Genomic DNA, 14,645 nt, shown 5'->3' with positions numbered 1-14,645 from the left:
CAATGAGGGCAAAGGTTTCCTTTGATCATTTTCTTGTGGTTCTTCTTCCAAAATGTTCTCACTGGTGTCACTGCAAGTGGCTTCTTCACAGCTAACACTCCTCAAAACTCCCCGCCTTTCATCAAATTCGGCAGCACTGCTCTCACTGGTATCACTACACACACTGTTCTCTCTGCTTCGAGACTTGAGAATTGATTTACGAGGGACATACTCTCCATTCACAACATCAACAAAAACTGTAAATGTCAGTAGGAGTTCTGATTGTAGGCAACTCATGGGCAGAATGACCACTGCCAGAGCTGTTCTTTTGTTTATGTTTGGCTTCTTCTTTCTTTTCGTTGAATTTTAAAGTTGTATTTTTTCCAGTATTTATTCAAACCTGACCACTGAGTAGTTTTGAACTTGCAACACCCTTAGGACAACTGCCAGGAGTAAGGAGGGCTGTTACTTGCTGCATCACAGTCATATTCGTGTTCTCATCTTCCTTCTCCTCTTCAGAAGAAGTTGTCTCTTCTCCATTTGTAATCACAGTGTCAGGTTTACTGTAAAGTTCACCCAGTAATTCCTCTTGTCTCTCTAGTTCCTCAAGTCGAGCCCACAGTTCTGTATCAGCAAGAAAATCCTTGGATTTTACATTATTAGCAAAATCTGCTTCAAAAATATCTGAAGTTTTTGGTTTAGAATGAAGTTTATGAGCAATTCGCTGTTTTCCTTTAAATTCAAAGTCACTTTTAATTTCTTCCCTTACGTCAACAATATCACCTGCAGCATCACACATTTTCTGTAACTCTTCAGTGAATTCAACTCTGGATTCAAAATTTTTCATTACTTTTTTTAAAGTCATCTATTGTTTTTCTTATATGTTCTTTCCAGTGCTCAACTAAACCTACAGCCTGCTTTGCGGAGCACTATGCAAACCAGTTGTCCCCAAGTAAAACATTCGCTTCATTGGTATGGACAAGTTTTCCTGGCATGAAGGCAAAGGGGCCAAATGGTACCATAACATTGTAAGAGAGCTTATCAGGCAAGTTATTAAGTCTTTCTTTTCTTCTTTTTTTTTTTAATCATTTATTTATGTGTGTGTGTGTGTGTGTGTGTGTGTGTGTGTGTGGCCAGCTCAGCCCACCAGGAGGCAGGGCTGGCTGGCATGTGATGCAGGGGGATCGAACCGCTGTGCTGTGCTTTAGCGGTCTCTATGCTTTGCCAAGCTTGTTCCAACTAGGTGGTTTAGATCACTGAGCCATCTCACCAGCCCCAATATTAAGTCTTTCTTGAACAGTATTATAGTCATCATCCACCTTCTTCCAAAGATGGATTTTCTCTTGGCAGTTAGTGACCACCTTTGCCTGCTCCTCGCGGAGTCGCGCCACCTCCGGGGCGCGCAGCGGCGCCGCGGCCGAGGCCGCCGCGTCGGGTTGGGGATCGCACGGGGGCTCCATGCCGGGGCCGCCGCGGGCCTCAGCGAGGCGAACGAGTCCTAAACAAATGTTTATGAGAGCGGCGCGGCCGGCGGCTGCCCTGCGCCCGCGTGCTCGCCCTCATGCACCGTGCGCCGGGCACCGAGGAGACCGCGCCCGCCTTGGCCGCCACCGCGGGGGTCGTTCCTCGCGTCCGGGCTGCCCGCGGCCGCATCTCACACGCGCATGCCGCCCGCCCCCGCCGCCGCTGCCGCGGGCTCGGAACAGCAGGCCGGCGGTCGAGAGCTGGAGGAGCCGCGCCGGTAGCCGGGCCCAGCCAGGCGTCCCGCGGCGGCCGTGCCTCCTCCCCTCACATGTGTTTAGTATGAGATACTTCAAACTGCAGGGCCCCAGAAGTAGAAATGGCTATAACAAAGGTGAGGACACCTGTGATAAACGCTTAAGCAAAACTTCTGATGCCCCCGATTCCTGGACATCATGCAGCTATCAAACCGCCTCTTCCACACACTAAAGAAGTAGAAAGCAAGCGGAAATGAGGTCAGTATTGAAGACGCCTGGGAGCCATGGACCTAGATACTAAAGAAGGAAAGGACAACCTTTTAAAGACAAATAGCTTTCCAGTTCTCTTTACCCAAGGCTTAGAAAGTGATGATTTTGACATGCTAAATAAAGTACTTCAAACTAGGAATTTAAACCTGATAAAGAAGACTGTGTTAAGGATACCCTTGCAAGCTGTTATCCCATTGTTACAAGAGCTTACAAAGAGGTTACCAGGCCTCCCTAATAGTGTTGTTTTAATGGTTCAGTGGCTGAAATGTGTATTAACCGTTCATGCATCATACCTGTCCACATTGCCTGACTAGGTACACCAGCTAGAAACACTCTACCAGCTAATGGAAAGCAGAGTGAAAACTTTCCAGAAACTCTCACATCTTCATGGGAAGTTTATACTTGTAATCACACAAGTTACAGCATCAGAGAAGGCAAAGGGGATGACTTCCCCTGGCCAGAAGGCCAAACTGGACTATGAAGAAGAATCTTCAGAAGAGGAGTCTGAGAATGAAATATCAAATAAAGATTCTGATGATAATTGGGATGAAGATGAGAAAGAGAAAGAAAGTACAAAAGATGAAGATGCTGATGAAGAGAATGAAGATGATGAAGGTAAAGCAAAGGAAGAAAATGGTGGGAAAGGAAATGGAGCCACCGAAAAAGAGCTAAATGGAGGTTCTGATTTAGATCCTGACAACAAAAGTGAAGAAGAATGAAGACAGAGAGACAGGCAGGTCAGACTGTGAACTCCGGCTCACCTTGCCCAGCGCTGCCACGTCCTTCCGGGAGGGTTGGCCCTGAGCCAGGACACCACTGGCCCCACACATTTCCAAACTCACAGCAGGATCCCCCCGCCACCTTGCTATCCTGAGTGCCCCAGACTCTGTGTAAATAAGAGTGTTCCATTCAAATGTTAATAAACTTTACTCAGTAAATAGATATATTTTCTGCAATATACTAACGTGAGTGTCCAATATATGGTATATTTTTATAATACCTTAGTGTGATTGGTTATCAGGAATTGACTTCTGAGAAGACATAGACATAGTCTGTAGGGGTTCAGGAACTGGGCACATGTGATGGAGTCAGCCCTTATCTCAGGTTGGTATGTTTTGTTAAATCCAGAAGTGACACAGCACTAGTGAGAAGTTTTTAATTTGGTACATTTAATTTAATACTTTTTCTTTTTTTTGGGGGGGGGTACCGGGGTTTGAACTCAGGCCATTGCGCTTGCCAAAGAAGTGATTATTCCACTGAGCCATCTCCTTGGCCTCCTAATTTGATACTTTTTCATAAAGGAATAACTAAAAATTGGAGTAAAAATGATTGGGGTTAAAAGAACTTCATCTGCATCCCTATTTTGTCTATTAACTGTGATACTCTGACAAGTCAGATTGAGTACTTGGAGTGCTTCCCAAAATAACCACTTATTTTTTAAGCTGTCATGTGGAATATTTTTTAAGATGAGCAAAAAAATATGGTAATTAAACAACTAAAGACTTAGCCATATTAAGGGTTTTTCTTGATTGCAAATTACCTGTAAAGAATTGAGTGTATACAGTGCTCATTACTTGCAAGTTTTTAAAAAATTCAATCATTGCTGCTTTTAAAGAGGTTTTCATTTTTATTTAAATTACTAATGGATCAAAGAACAATTGTTTATTTTTCTCTTTTGTTTTAGATATTAATGATAACCTTGTTATAATTTTTTTCCAAAGGAAATATTTTTATAATTCAGTAATTTAATGTTTTTTCTTCCTTTTCATTACCCATTCCTGGCAGTGTTAGAGTATCTCTTTATCTTTCAAATAATAAATCTGACTCAAGATTTTTTTACATATGTATAAATAAGCATTTTGGTGTGCTACGAGAGCTTTTCAGATTATCAGCCGTTTACGTGGTTTTGGTTTGTTTTTAAAGAATGAGCCAGGACTTGCTTAGTGCTTATAAGCAGACACTCAGATGAAGGCTCAACTCTAAGGAAGGGTTGAGCAGATGGATTTATTTTTTCCCACCTGTGAATATGTAGAACAGAACTATTTTGTCTGAGGGACTTTGAAACATCAGTGGCGGAATGAGAATGAGACTGTGTGCTCGCCTCACAGAGCTGGAGCCAGGCGAGCACGTTGGGAATGCAGGTGGAGCTCGTTGCTGGTGCAGTGTACAGTGGTGTGCGTCTATCAATGGGGCTATTTATGACTATTTAATACCATCTCTTTGTAAAGTGAATGAATAATAATCTTTTAAAAAAACAAAGATGGGCATTCAGGATGATTCTTGCTACAGACTCCTTGTGCACAGCCTCATACTCTTGGCTGCTCTGGCCTTCAGCAGGTTCATGAAGTTTGACTGCTTCACTGCCTACAAGAACCTTTAGCACTGTTTACAAGAATCTGGGTGGGCTATAGAACTCAATTCAAGATTACTATGGTTTTTCCAGATCTTTACATTCCACTGGACTCTTTGCATGAACTGACTTGTTGCTGTGAATCTTTTTTTAATAGCCAACAACATTAATTTTATTTGCATTTATTTTATGCTTAATTTTTCCCATGCCATAAGTTTTTTTAAAATTTTATTTATTTATGTGTGTGTGTGTGTGTGTGTGTGTGGCCAGCTCAGCCCATCGGGGGCGGGGCTGGTTGGCATGTGGTGCTGGGGGATTGAACCGCGGTCCCTTTGCTGTGCTAAGCTTGTTCTAAGTAGGTGCTTTAGACCACTAAGCCATCTCACCAGCCCCAGCCATAAGTTTTTGTTTCTTCGGTTTCTTCTGGAATATCTTTTTCTTCCGTGTAACTTCCTCCTCTGGTTTAGGAACAATTTGTTCCTAAGGATCATCTCAATATGGCAGGGGGAGCTCATGTGCCATATTGAGCACATCTTAGGTGTTTTGTTCACCTGGATATGTTCAATAACCAGAGAATCTACATCTAAACCCTTAAGCTCAGCATGACTCTCTGCATGTTTAAGCATGTGCAGTAAAACTCAGTATTTTTTTTGGGCCACTGATCCTGTGTCCAGCCCTACTGTTTGGCCTTGGCGCACCTGCCAATTCCACTATTGCAATGCCAGAATGGCACACATTGCTTCTTTTTTTTTTTTTATGAAAAGTTGTTTTTATTTTTATAAAATTTAGTACAAATTATATTGAAATATAAATCCTTCAACAGTGTTAGCTATCATTACATAGTAATCCATAGGCAAATGAATATTTTATTTTTTCCAGCTAGAGTACAGGCTAATTAGCCCTTCATTCTCCTGTGATGTAAAAAGTCAATATCTTACTGATGAGTCATCTTCATTTCACATTTTTCTCTCAGAGAAGTTTCTTTGTAGTTATTAGCTACACATCAAGAAAACCTGAAATATGGCTCAGTAGAATAAGCACTTCCCTGGCAAGCGCAAGGGCCTGAGTTCAATCCCTGGTTCCCACCAAAAAAAAAAAAAAAAAAAAAAAAAAAAAAAAAAAGAAAAAGCTGAAATGAGGGATTACTTTCCTCTTATCAGCTATCCAGATTTCTTATTATCTAAAAAAAATTTTTTTAAAACCTACATATATTACCTTGAGTGCCTCAAATAGCAAAATCTACAATCCCCTCACTTCTGAAGGGTAAAAGAGAAAAGAATTGGTACCAGATTAAGACTGTTCATTTGTCTGGTATGGAACAGGGTGCACTGTGCCAAAATTCAAGAGCCAGCTTTTTCTTTCTTTTCTTTCTTATTTTTTTCCTTAAGCTCATATGCCAACCCACTCTATTCTACTAGGCTTTTGCTGAAATCAGCATTCCCCAGCATCCTACTTTGCCCACAGTTTTGCTGGAAAGAACTTCCCCCGTGTTTTAGGGCCACTAATAGAAACAGAGGTGGAGATGCTGTGTCTGCCGGATTACTTCAATGCCCACCAAAACTGTTTAACTAAATGACTGGCATCTAAAAAAGACCTATTAACATGCTTTGAAAGTTGCTTTTCCTTTTACAGTAATGACTTCATATGGCTCCAGTCACTGTCATGCTTTCTGCAGCCAGTGACATCCATTTGCAAGGTCACTCATTAGATCTGTATCAGCAGTGGCCACAAGTGGAATGGTCTTGATTTCTATAGCACCATTTGCTTATTCACCAACTGAGCTAACCGATCACTATCACTCTGAATAACATGGTAAAAATAAAAAAGAAAATGAATAAATGAGTAATACTGCATTTCTTTTTCATAAAAGCACTGCATTAAAGACATTCATTAACAGAACTTCACATATCTCTATGAAATAGAACACAGGGTATTTCATTCCCTTACAACAGGTTTAGAGGACAGCAAGCAAGTGAACTGACCAAATGATCTGGCAAGTGAACAGCAAAACTAGTTTAAAGAATTCAGGAGCTCTCAACTCCTAGCCCCTTGTTCTAGGCTTGGACTCTTGCTCCTAATGTGAGATTAGAGACTACCACACCGAGAAATATTTTTTCTTCCAAGACTGGCCTTCTCATATTAGTTTGTCTTTAAAGACATGTACCTGTTTTAGAGAAAGGAGAAAAGGTAGTGAGAATATTAAAAAGGGATGTATCTGAAATTTACAAAAAGAAAAAAAAATTATAAAAATTAGCCTCATCACCCTGAGACCAGTACCTACACTAGAGTCTTTGGTTCTGGTTTGCAATATGTGCAGCCACGCTGTAACCTGAACTCTCATCTCCTGCACCGTGGAATCCACATGGTAAATCCCTATGGAATTTAGTCATGGCCTCTCATGCCTAGGAGATTAATGCACAAAAGCCCTGAGAACTGGAGTAGTTTTCCTGGTATGGCAGAACCCGCACAACAAGACTTGGTAAATCTACCCACACTTCATTCATCTTGCATCCAAACCCCCCAGCTGTATAACTTTTGTGCAGAAAAGAGTTAATGTAGCAGGCCCGAACTACTACTATCCTTGGAAAGGACTGCTTGCAAGGTTGGCCCATGGCTGGTATCTGAGAACTAAGATTTCCAAGGGGTGGGACGGGCTCCAGGCATTAACTGATACAACTGGCAACTGCACTTAAACTGTCTGGGCAAATAATATGGCTTATGGTGAATACCTGCTTTCCTGCTGGGAATCTTGAATTTTGCGATGTGCCAGGCCAAGGCTGCCCACATGCCCTGCCCCCAACACCAACGCTGGGCACCAAGTCCTAAATGAATTTCCCTTTCATACATCATCAGAAGTCAATACTAGAGAAATTAAGCACATCCAGTGGGAGCCAAATGGCACAGAACTCTTAGTTTGTGCTTGGCTTGACTGGGATGCTCCTCCTACAGCCTTCCCTTTGCTGGTTCTTCTTTGTGTCCTTTCACTACCATAGATTAAAGCTGTAAGACTATGTGATGTGTTCTGTAAATGTTGTTAGTGAATCATGGAAGTAGGGGTAGTCTCAGGGACCTATGACACAGCAGATATAAACATTCTTCTTTTTATTTTTATGTACTTTTTTCATTTATTTATTTGGTAAAGGGTCTCACTACGCAGCTTGGACTTGTAGTGATCCTCCTGTTTACAGTCTCCCAAGCGCTGGGATTACAGGAGTGCACCACCACTCCGAGACTCCATGGCTGGCTCAGCATGCCCTGGGGCACAGAGCAAGGATTGGTGGTGGTGGTGGTGGTGGTGGTGGTGGTGGTGGTGGTGGTAGTGGTGGTGGCAGCGGTGCAGCATGTGGAACCAGGAATCAAACCCTGGTCCCTGCACTTGTCAAAGCAGGTGCTCAGTCTGCTGAGCTATCTCACTGGCCCTTACATTCACCTTTTTAAAGAATCCAGCTACCTGAGCCAATGTTCAGAATGTCAAAGGCATGCTCTTCCTCATAGTCCCTTACTCAATAGATCATGTAGCAAAATTGCACAGATTGTTACACAGAAAGCAGGAATAAGCATACATTAAAGGAATTACTTCTCAAAGTAAAAAGAAACAGCACTTTTCCTTTCAGGTTCCCTTCAAAGCTGTCGGCATAGCAAGCCTTCTTGGGACAAGAGAACCTAGGGTCACTGCACACAAAAAGGAATGCCAGCAGCTCTCGCCTCACAGCGCTGACCTGGACAAGCTGCCACTGACAGTCCTCACTTTCAACAACTGTGTCACTGTGGAAGCTGGCATTTTAATACTTTATGCTCGGCTTGAAGGCTGACCAAGGTGATCAATAATTTTAGCCCTTTATGGAAACCTAAGTTTGTTATAAGCCTGATCCTGTATCAGTCCGATTTCCAACCTGGTCCCCACGGCTGACTCCACCCTTCTCCTAACTGGAGCAACCCTCGCCTAGTGTATCTTGAGATGTCCATTACTCTTCAGCTGCCGTTCCTCACTCCACCTGCTTCTCCAGGCATGGTATTTTTTGATGCTTTTCTTCCAAGCAAAGCGCCAGATGCTAAACATGAAACACCAAGACACAGCGTACATCGCTACTCCCCCAACCTTCACAAACCACTTGGGTGTGGGTGAAACCATTTCACAGAAAAGGAGGCGAGCTCCTACACCAATCCTCACTCCAGTGAACAGAGCCACGAAGAGAAAGTCCACCACATCGCCGGTGAAACTGTGATAGTGCCCTGTTTCTCGGAGAAACCAACGCATCTGCAGTAAGGGGTTGGTGATCTCACTTCCAAAGAGGACTGCGTTGACCTCTGTGCCCGACTCCCCAAGTGCCAGGGCCATGATGATGCCCAAGATGCTCAGTGTGTGGTGAGCCAGCATCAGGGGACCCTCAGACTGGAAGTAGATGCACCAACCCAAGTCAAAGATGAAGTAGCCCAGGGTGAGACACAGAACGTGAACCTGGAGAGGAGTGTTGGGTGATCCTGCATGGGTAAAAGGCCATGGGCCATCAATGAAGCCAATATAAGCTGAGAGGCCTATTGAGAGGACTCCGTGGGTGAATGTCACCAGCCGGCAGCTCCACTCATAGCTTCGGTGCTTATTCAGGTGGCAGAAAGATGTGTAGAGTGAGAGCCAGCCACACAGACTGCACAGCACCTACAGACAGAGGGCTGGCCAGGCGCTCCCGCAAGCCTCGGGCGCCTTGGTGCCCACAGCCTAGGGCCTGGATCGCGGCAACAGGAAGCACACATTGCTTCTTTAATGTGACAACCTTCAGATACTTGGTGGCCTTTCGGATATGCATAGCCTTGATGGCCTGGCAGTTTCATGCATGTTCTTAAAGTGAAAATGAAAATTTGAGCTTCTTGATTTGCATGATTTTGGGGAGCTTTCTGGGTCGAGAGAGTAGCAAACCATTTTCACAGGTCACCTCAGGCCACTCACAGAAAGACCCTTGCTGTGAAGTTGCAGGTGCCGTGGAGGAGGTCCCAGCTGAGCCTTTCCTGGTCCACTCTCCTCCAGGTCTGCTGTTCCTTGCTGTAGTGGCTCAGCTCTTGTGTAGCTTTGGTCAGTTCTCACTCCTAAGTAGAGATCTGTGACTCTTCAGTCTGCAGCTTGGAAAGATGAGATCAGCTCGGCCTCCTCAGCGCGTTTCTTTCTGTCCCCTTACGCTTTATCCTGAAGATCCAGAATCCTACTTGTTCTCTGTTTAATAGTATCATGTCTGCAGTTAAGGTCATGTTCCACAGTATTTTTCCCCACACAGATCACCTATTTCATTGTTGAGAGTATCTAGCTCCTTAATAGCAGAGAAATCTGCCACAGGACTTGATCCTGTGATGTTCTGTGTGGTCATCTTGTCTCATGGTGGAATCATCTCAGGACTCAGAATGTGAGGAGCAGCCAGGCACTTTATGAACTGATGCTTGGTTAAGGGAAAAACCAAAGCAGACTGATCCTCTGGAGTCTTCCCACAGTCCTCTGGCTCACATAAAGCACAAATATGGGCTAGTGAGGTAGAAGGTAAACCTGTTTTCAGGAAGAGTTCATGGCTGTCCAATCAAGACAAAAATCCAATGTATATCTCTATCTGTTTTCAAGAAGTTTTCATTATATTCTGCTTTTTCTGCAGGTGATCCCACCTACATTTTAAGAGATGCCAAAGTTGGAGGCAAGGACATAGCCACAGGTTCTTTCTCCTGTGCACAGTTGTGGCAAATCACTGAAACTGCATCAAACCCCAGGCTCTTATGAATACCTGAGGACGTGACCCTGCTCTTCTAGCACAAGTACGCAGTAGCATATAATCATGTAATTATGACCTAGCCATGGACAACTCTGCAGGAGCCAATGAGACTACCATGAAGAATGTAATGTGAGATGACAACCGGTACAATAAATACACCCAGGGCTCTTGTGCTCTGCTCTGCTCTGCCTGCTGTTGTTTTGCACATATGTGTTCTCTAACCTGGGGATCTCATCTGTGAAAATCCCACTTGGGCCCCCCAAGTGGGCCAACAACTGGAATAGTAGGCAGCAAATTCAGATGAGTGGACCTATTGTGGTGGAAACAGCACCTGAATTCTAGGGAAAGCCCTGAAGGATGGCTGAAAAGTGACCCCCTGCCTACCACGGCTACCTATAGCCACCTCTTGGCAGCTTGGTAGAGCCCTGGTAAGGGGGGAAAAAAATCTATTTAGAGCCTGGAAATACCCAGCAAGACTTGGAAGCAATAGATAGACAGATTCCTCCCCATCACTGTAAAAGGGCGGGGTGGGGAACTTGGTGTTTCTTCACTCTCTTCCACTGCATAAATCAAGAGGCAGGTGGCCTTGTTGAGTAAGGAGACCACGTGGGGCTTGGTAGATGAGTACCCCGAGCAGCCAATGGTTGGCTGCTGTGGAGAGTTCATGTTGCAAGGTGTGGCAAGCACAGCCCCTCCTGGAATGTATACAGAAGCAGGCAATCAGAGTGACATATTGGTTGATGGCAGAAGCTCGTCTGGCTTGAAAAAAATCCATGTGTTGGCTGGGTGTGGTAGTGCACACCTGTAATCTCAGCAGTTGGAAGGCTGAAACAGGAAGATCCTTGGGAGTTTCAGACCAGCCTGGGCTACAAAATGAGCCCAAGGCCAGCCTGAACTTCATAAGTGAGATCCTATCTCAAAATGAAAAAAAAAAAAAAAAAAATCTATGTATCCTTGCTGGAGCAATTCATTAAATAACCTTTCAATTTTTTTTTTTAAATTTTATGTATTTGTTACAAGGTCTCACGATGCGGCTTGGACTCATAATGATCCTCCCGATTCAGCCCCCTCAGTCGTGGGATTACAGGCACGCACCATTATGCCAAGTCTTGGTGGCCAGGCTCAGCATGCACAGGGAAGGGTTGGCACAACATGCAGTACTGGGGATCAAACCCAGGTCCTTGAGCTTGCCTAGGCAGGTACTTAGACTGCTGAGCTATCTCTGAAGCTCACTTATCAAGATTTGCTACCTGTGCTGAATGAAATGGACACATGGCAAATGATATTTGTACTGCAGAATCCTGGCCCAGATGCAGAGCTCTTAACAGCATGAATGAAGAACATGATCCTGATGAGTGGGCTGGTGGGCACACTCTGATCAGCAACAGCCCTTTTAGCCCCTTTACAGATCACCTGACCCACAATGCCATGGATGCCTTGGCCAGGCTGGAAGATGTGTAAGTGAGCACTAAGGTAAAATGAGAACTGTATTAAGTGTACCAAGGAAAGAGAAAAGGACAGAGCTTAAGGTGAGTAGGACCATTCCCCCAAGGATAGCCTGTGAGGCCCCTAAGGGCAGTTGGCACCAGCTCTGGCCACCCCTGCTGGCCCAGCCACAGATAAGTTAGAGTGGCAGGCTTTGGACATCTTGCTGACCCTGTGGGGGCAGTTGCACTCTGAGCAGTCCAATGAGCCTGAGCCAGAAGGCTAAAGCAGCCCCAGGGAAGCAATAAGAAGTGATGTTGGCCACCTTTTGCCCCGATTAGGTTGACTGAGGTGCCTGGTTCTTGGGGGTCCGTGGAGACTGCAGGCCACCTATGGAATTGGCTATTTATTGTCCTCCCCCTAGCTGAGCCCATGCGAATAATGCCATTTTGCAAGACTGGAGGCAATTGCATCATGGCACAGAAGGCCCAGGTGACTTAGGGTATTGGGGGTCTGCCCCCATGACCATATGATGTTCAAATTTCTCCAGTTGCTACCTACATATATACTGAGGGTGGACATAGTCACTGCTTCTCACCTAGACACCACGCAGGGGAGAATTCCAGTTGCAAATTGGAGTGATAAAACCCATAGTCTGCAGGCTTCTACAGCAGGCACTGCTGACTCTCATGCATACTCTGCGAGTTGTGGGTGTGAAACAGCACTGGGTGCCTGGAGGTCATGGAGAAATGAGCTAGATTGTCTTGAAACTGAAAAAAGCAGGAATGATACACCCAAACAGAGCCCTTCAGTGTGACTCATGCAGAAGCCAATAGATAGTGCTGAATGGCTGCAAGGTCTCACTGTGACGCTGGCAGTCAGGACCAATTTGCCTTCACCCAGGTGAGCAGGAAGTGGACCTTCTAGATGTTGCCACAAGGCTATTAGTGTAGCCCAGCTTCGTGTCGTGGCCTGGTGGGCCAGGACCTGGCCACCTGTGCCCAGCCACACTCTGTGTCACTGCTTTTATTGAGGATATTATGTTAACCTCAGACTGCCTTGCAGATTTAGAAGCCACTGCATAGTCAACAATTGTGCAGCACTGTGGGCCGAGGCTGTGGACAGAGACACGTTCCAGTTGCAGGTGTACCCAGGCTTGCTAGGTTTTTGGCAGATGTCCTGCACCTAGCTACTCCACTGTGTCCTTTACACTAGGTGACCAAAACTGGCACAATGTGAGGATGGATAGACACAGCGGCAGCTGCTTTCCAGGACTCAAAAGGGCAGTTGTACAGATATGAGCCCTTTGAGTCATTGATCTTAAACTGCCATTTAGCCGGAGTATGGATAATATGGGATCTAACCTGAAAAATTCTCTCTTGTGTCCCCGTAGTAGTGTACCCATAACATAGCCCTTGAACAAAAGTTCTTGCATTGACAAAAGCAAATGAAAATCAGAAGGAAAATTTTATTGCTGCAAACTCATCTCCATCAATCATTGCATCATGGTCAGTATCATTCATCTAGCTAACACGTCCAGGCCTTTTCCCAGGTAACTTAATGTTTAGCATCACTGGCTTTACTTGATCACCAAATATCCATTCTCTGAGCTTAACATAATCAAAATGTACATCATGTTTGGACTTCTGTTCAGATTTTACAGCCTGTTGGAGCTCAACTGTAGAAGCACCACTGGATAGCAAAGCACCACTGTTATCGTGGAATCTTAGTGGAGGAACAGAGGTTCAAGTTACTCAGAGGAACCTTCAGTCCATTCTGGGCACATGCCACACACAGAAAACAAAGAATTCTCATTCAGGGTGCCTTCACCATCTGTTTCAGCTAAATCCCCAATTTTTCCCATTAGTAAGTCTGGATGGTCTCAATTTTTTCAAGAAAGTAGTAGCATCTGAAGCGAACACCCTTCCAGCATTGTCATATACTTTTCTTATACCAGAATCACCCTTGGTAACTGTGTCAGGGTGAGCTGGGCAGTTGAGGCCTTGGTGTTGCTGTCCTGCAAGGGAGGGGAAGCCCTTTTCAGTTTTTGAGAAAAGGTCTTGCTAAATTAATAATTTGCTTCTAATGGTGTTTGTAAATAGGATATCATGTCTGCATCTTGTACAGCAATTAACCACTAGGAAGAATGTATGCAATGTGTTAATTATTAAAACTGTCCTACCAATTTGATTTGAAACTGTCTCATTGCAATTTGTTTATCAATAAAATTATGGGGAAAAATTAATTAATTAATTAATAATTTGCACAGGCTGTGTTCAAATATCCCATCCTAGTGCTTCCCAGAAAGCTGGGATTTCTAGGCATCCACATCCATTTCTGCTCTAGGATTCTATTGAAGACTTTTTCTGTGTAGCTTTTTCACTGTTCTTGGGTTCAGACACTTGCTGCTCCAGCCCAGAGCAAATCCTTAAGCTCTTGGCTGCCAGTTCCCTCTGGGACAGGCCACAGTTCCTCAGATGGTAGGATTCCACCTAGTGCCATACCTTTGGATTACAGAACGAGAAGGGCCAGCAAGGGATATGTGCTCCCTCTGGTGCCTGGGAAAGAGACATTCAGACAAGAATGATTCCAACACTGTGAACCTTCTACTTAAGCCCATCCTTGCAGGAAATCAGCCTGCTAGGAATACCTAGTCAGAGGGTAACAAACCTAGATTGAACACATAGATGTAGAGATAATTTGGAACAAGTGGGCCAGAAACTTCATGCCTAATATTGGAAAAAGAGCCCTGAGTATTTGGTTCACCTTGTTTTTATTCACTTAGGAAAGGGAGCAAGCAATGAGGTTATTGGAAGATTCGTGTACTCCTTGTTATCTGTAGCGTATGTGCAGGTGAGCATCCAGATCTCAGCTGTAGGGGCACTACCCTGGACCTTGCAACATGCCAGCAAGACACACTTGCTAACATGAGTTTGCTGTTTTTCTCTTTTGTGCTAAAAGAGTTCATCAGTTAGACCTTGATCCTCATTACTTCATCTCCTAGACCTTGATCCTCATTACTTCATCTCCTTAGATAAAAATTACAAACAGAATGTTCAAGAAGTTCATCCAATTCTTATAAATTTTCATCTCCTTCAAGCCCCTACTTTCTTTTCTTTCCCAACTCACTCTGTCTCTGTCTCTGTCTCTGTCTCT

General features: G+C 44.4%; 1 protein-coding gene and 2 pseudogenes across 1 annotated transcript; 1 reads left to right on the top strand and 2 right to left on the bottom strand.

Annotated features, from left to right (window-relative positions):
• LOC101561480 overlaps nucleotides 1-2,773 on the top strand; it is an 8,274-nt pseudogene extending 5,501 nt beyond the window's left edge.
• Nucleotides 374-1,768, bottom strand: LOC101560691 (annotated as a pseudogene).
• A 5,365-nt stretch (nucleotides 2,774-8,138) lies between the features above and the next one.
• On the bottom strand, nucleotides 8,139-13,991 carry Tmem136 (transmembrane protein 136). The gene is given in 3 exon segments (XM_023704141.1): nucleotides 8,139-8,369; nucleotides 8,727-8,988; nucleotides 13,982-13,991. Coding segments are annotated over 3 exon segments (381 nt in total). The 3' UTR covers nucleotides 8,139-8,260.
• Nucleotides 13,992-14,645: the final 654 nt, after the last annotated feature.

The sequence above is a fragment of the Octodon degus genome, unplaced genomic scaffold (assembly GCF_000260255.1).
Source record: "Octodon degus isolate 3935 unplaced genomic scaffold, OctDeg1.0 scaffold00189, whole genome shotgun sequence".
NCBI lineage: Eukaryota > Metazoa > Chordata > Mammalia > Rodentia > Octodontidae > Octodon > Octodon degus.
The sequence above is the reverse complement of the archived record's forward strand: the minus strand, read 5'-3'. Positions and strand labels throughout refer to the sequence as shown.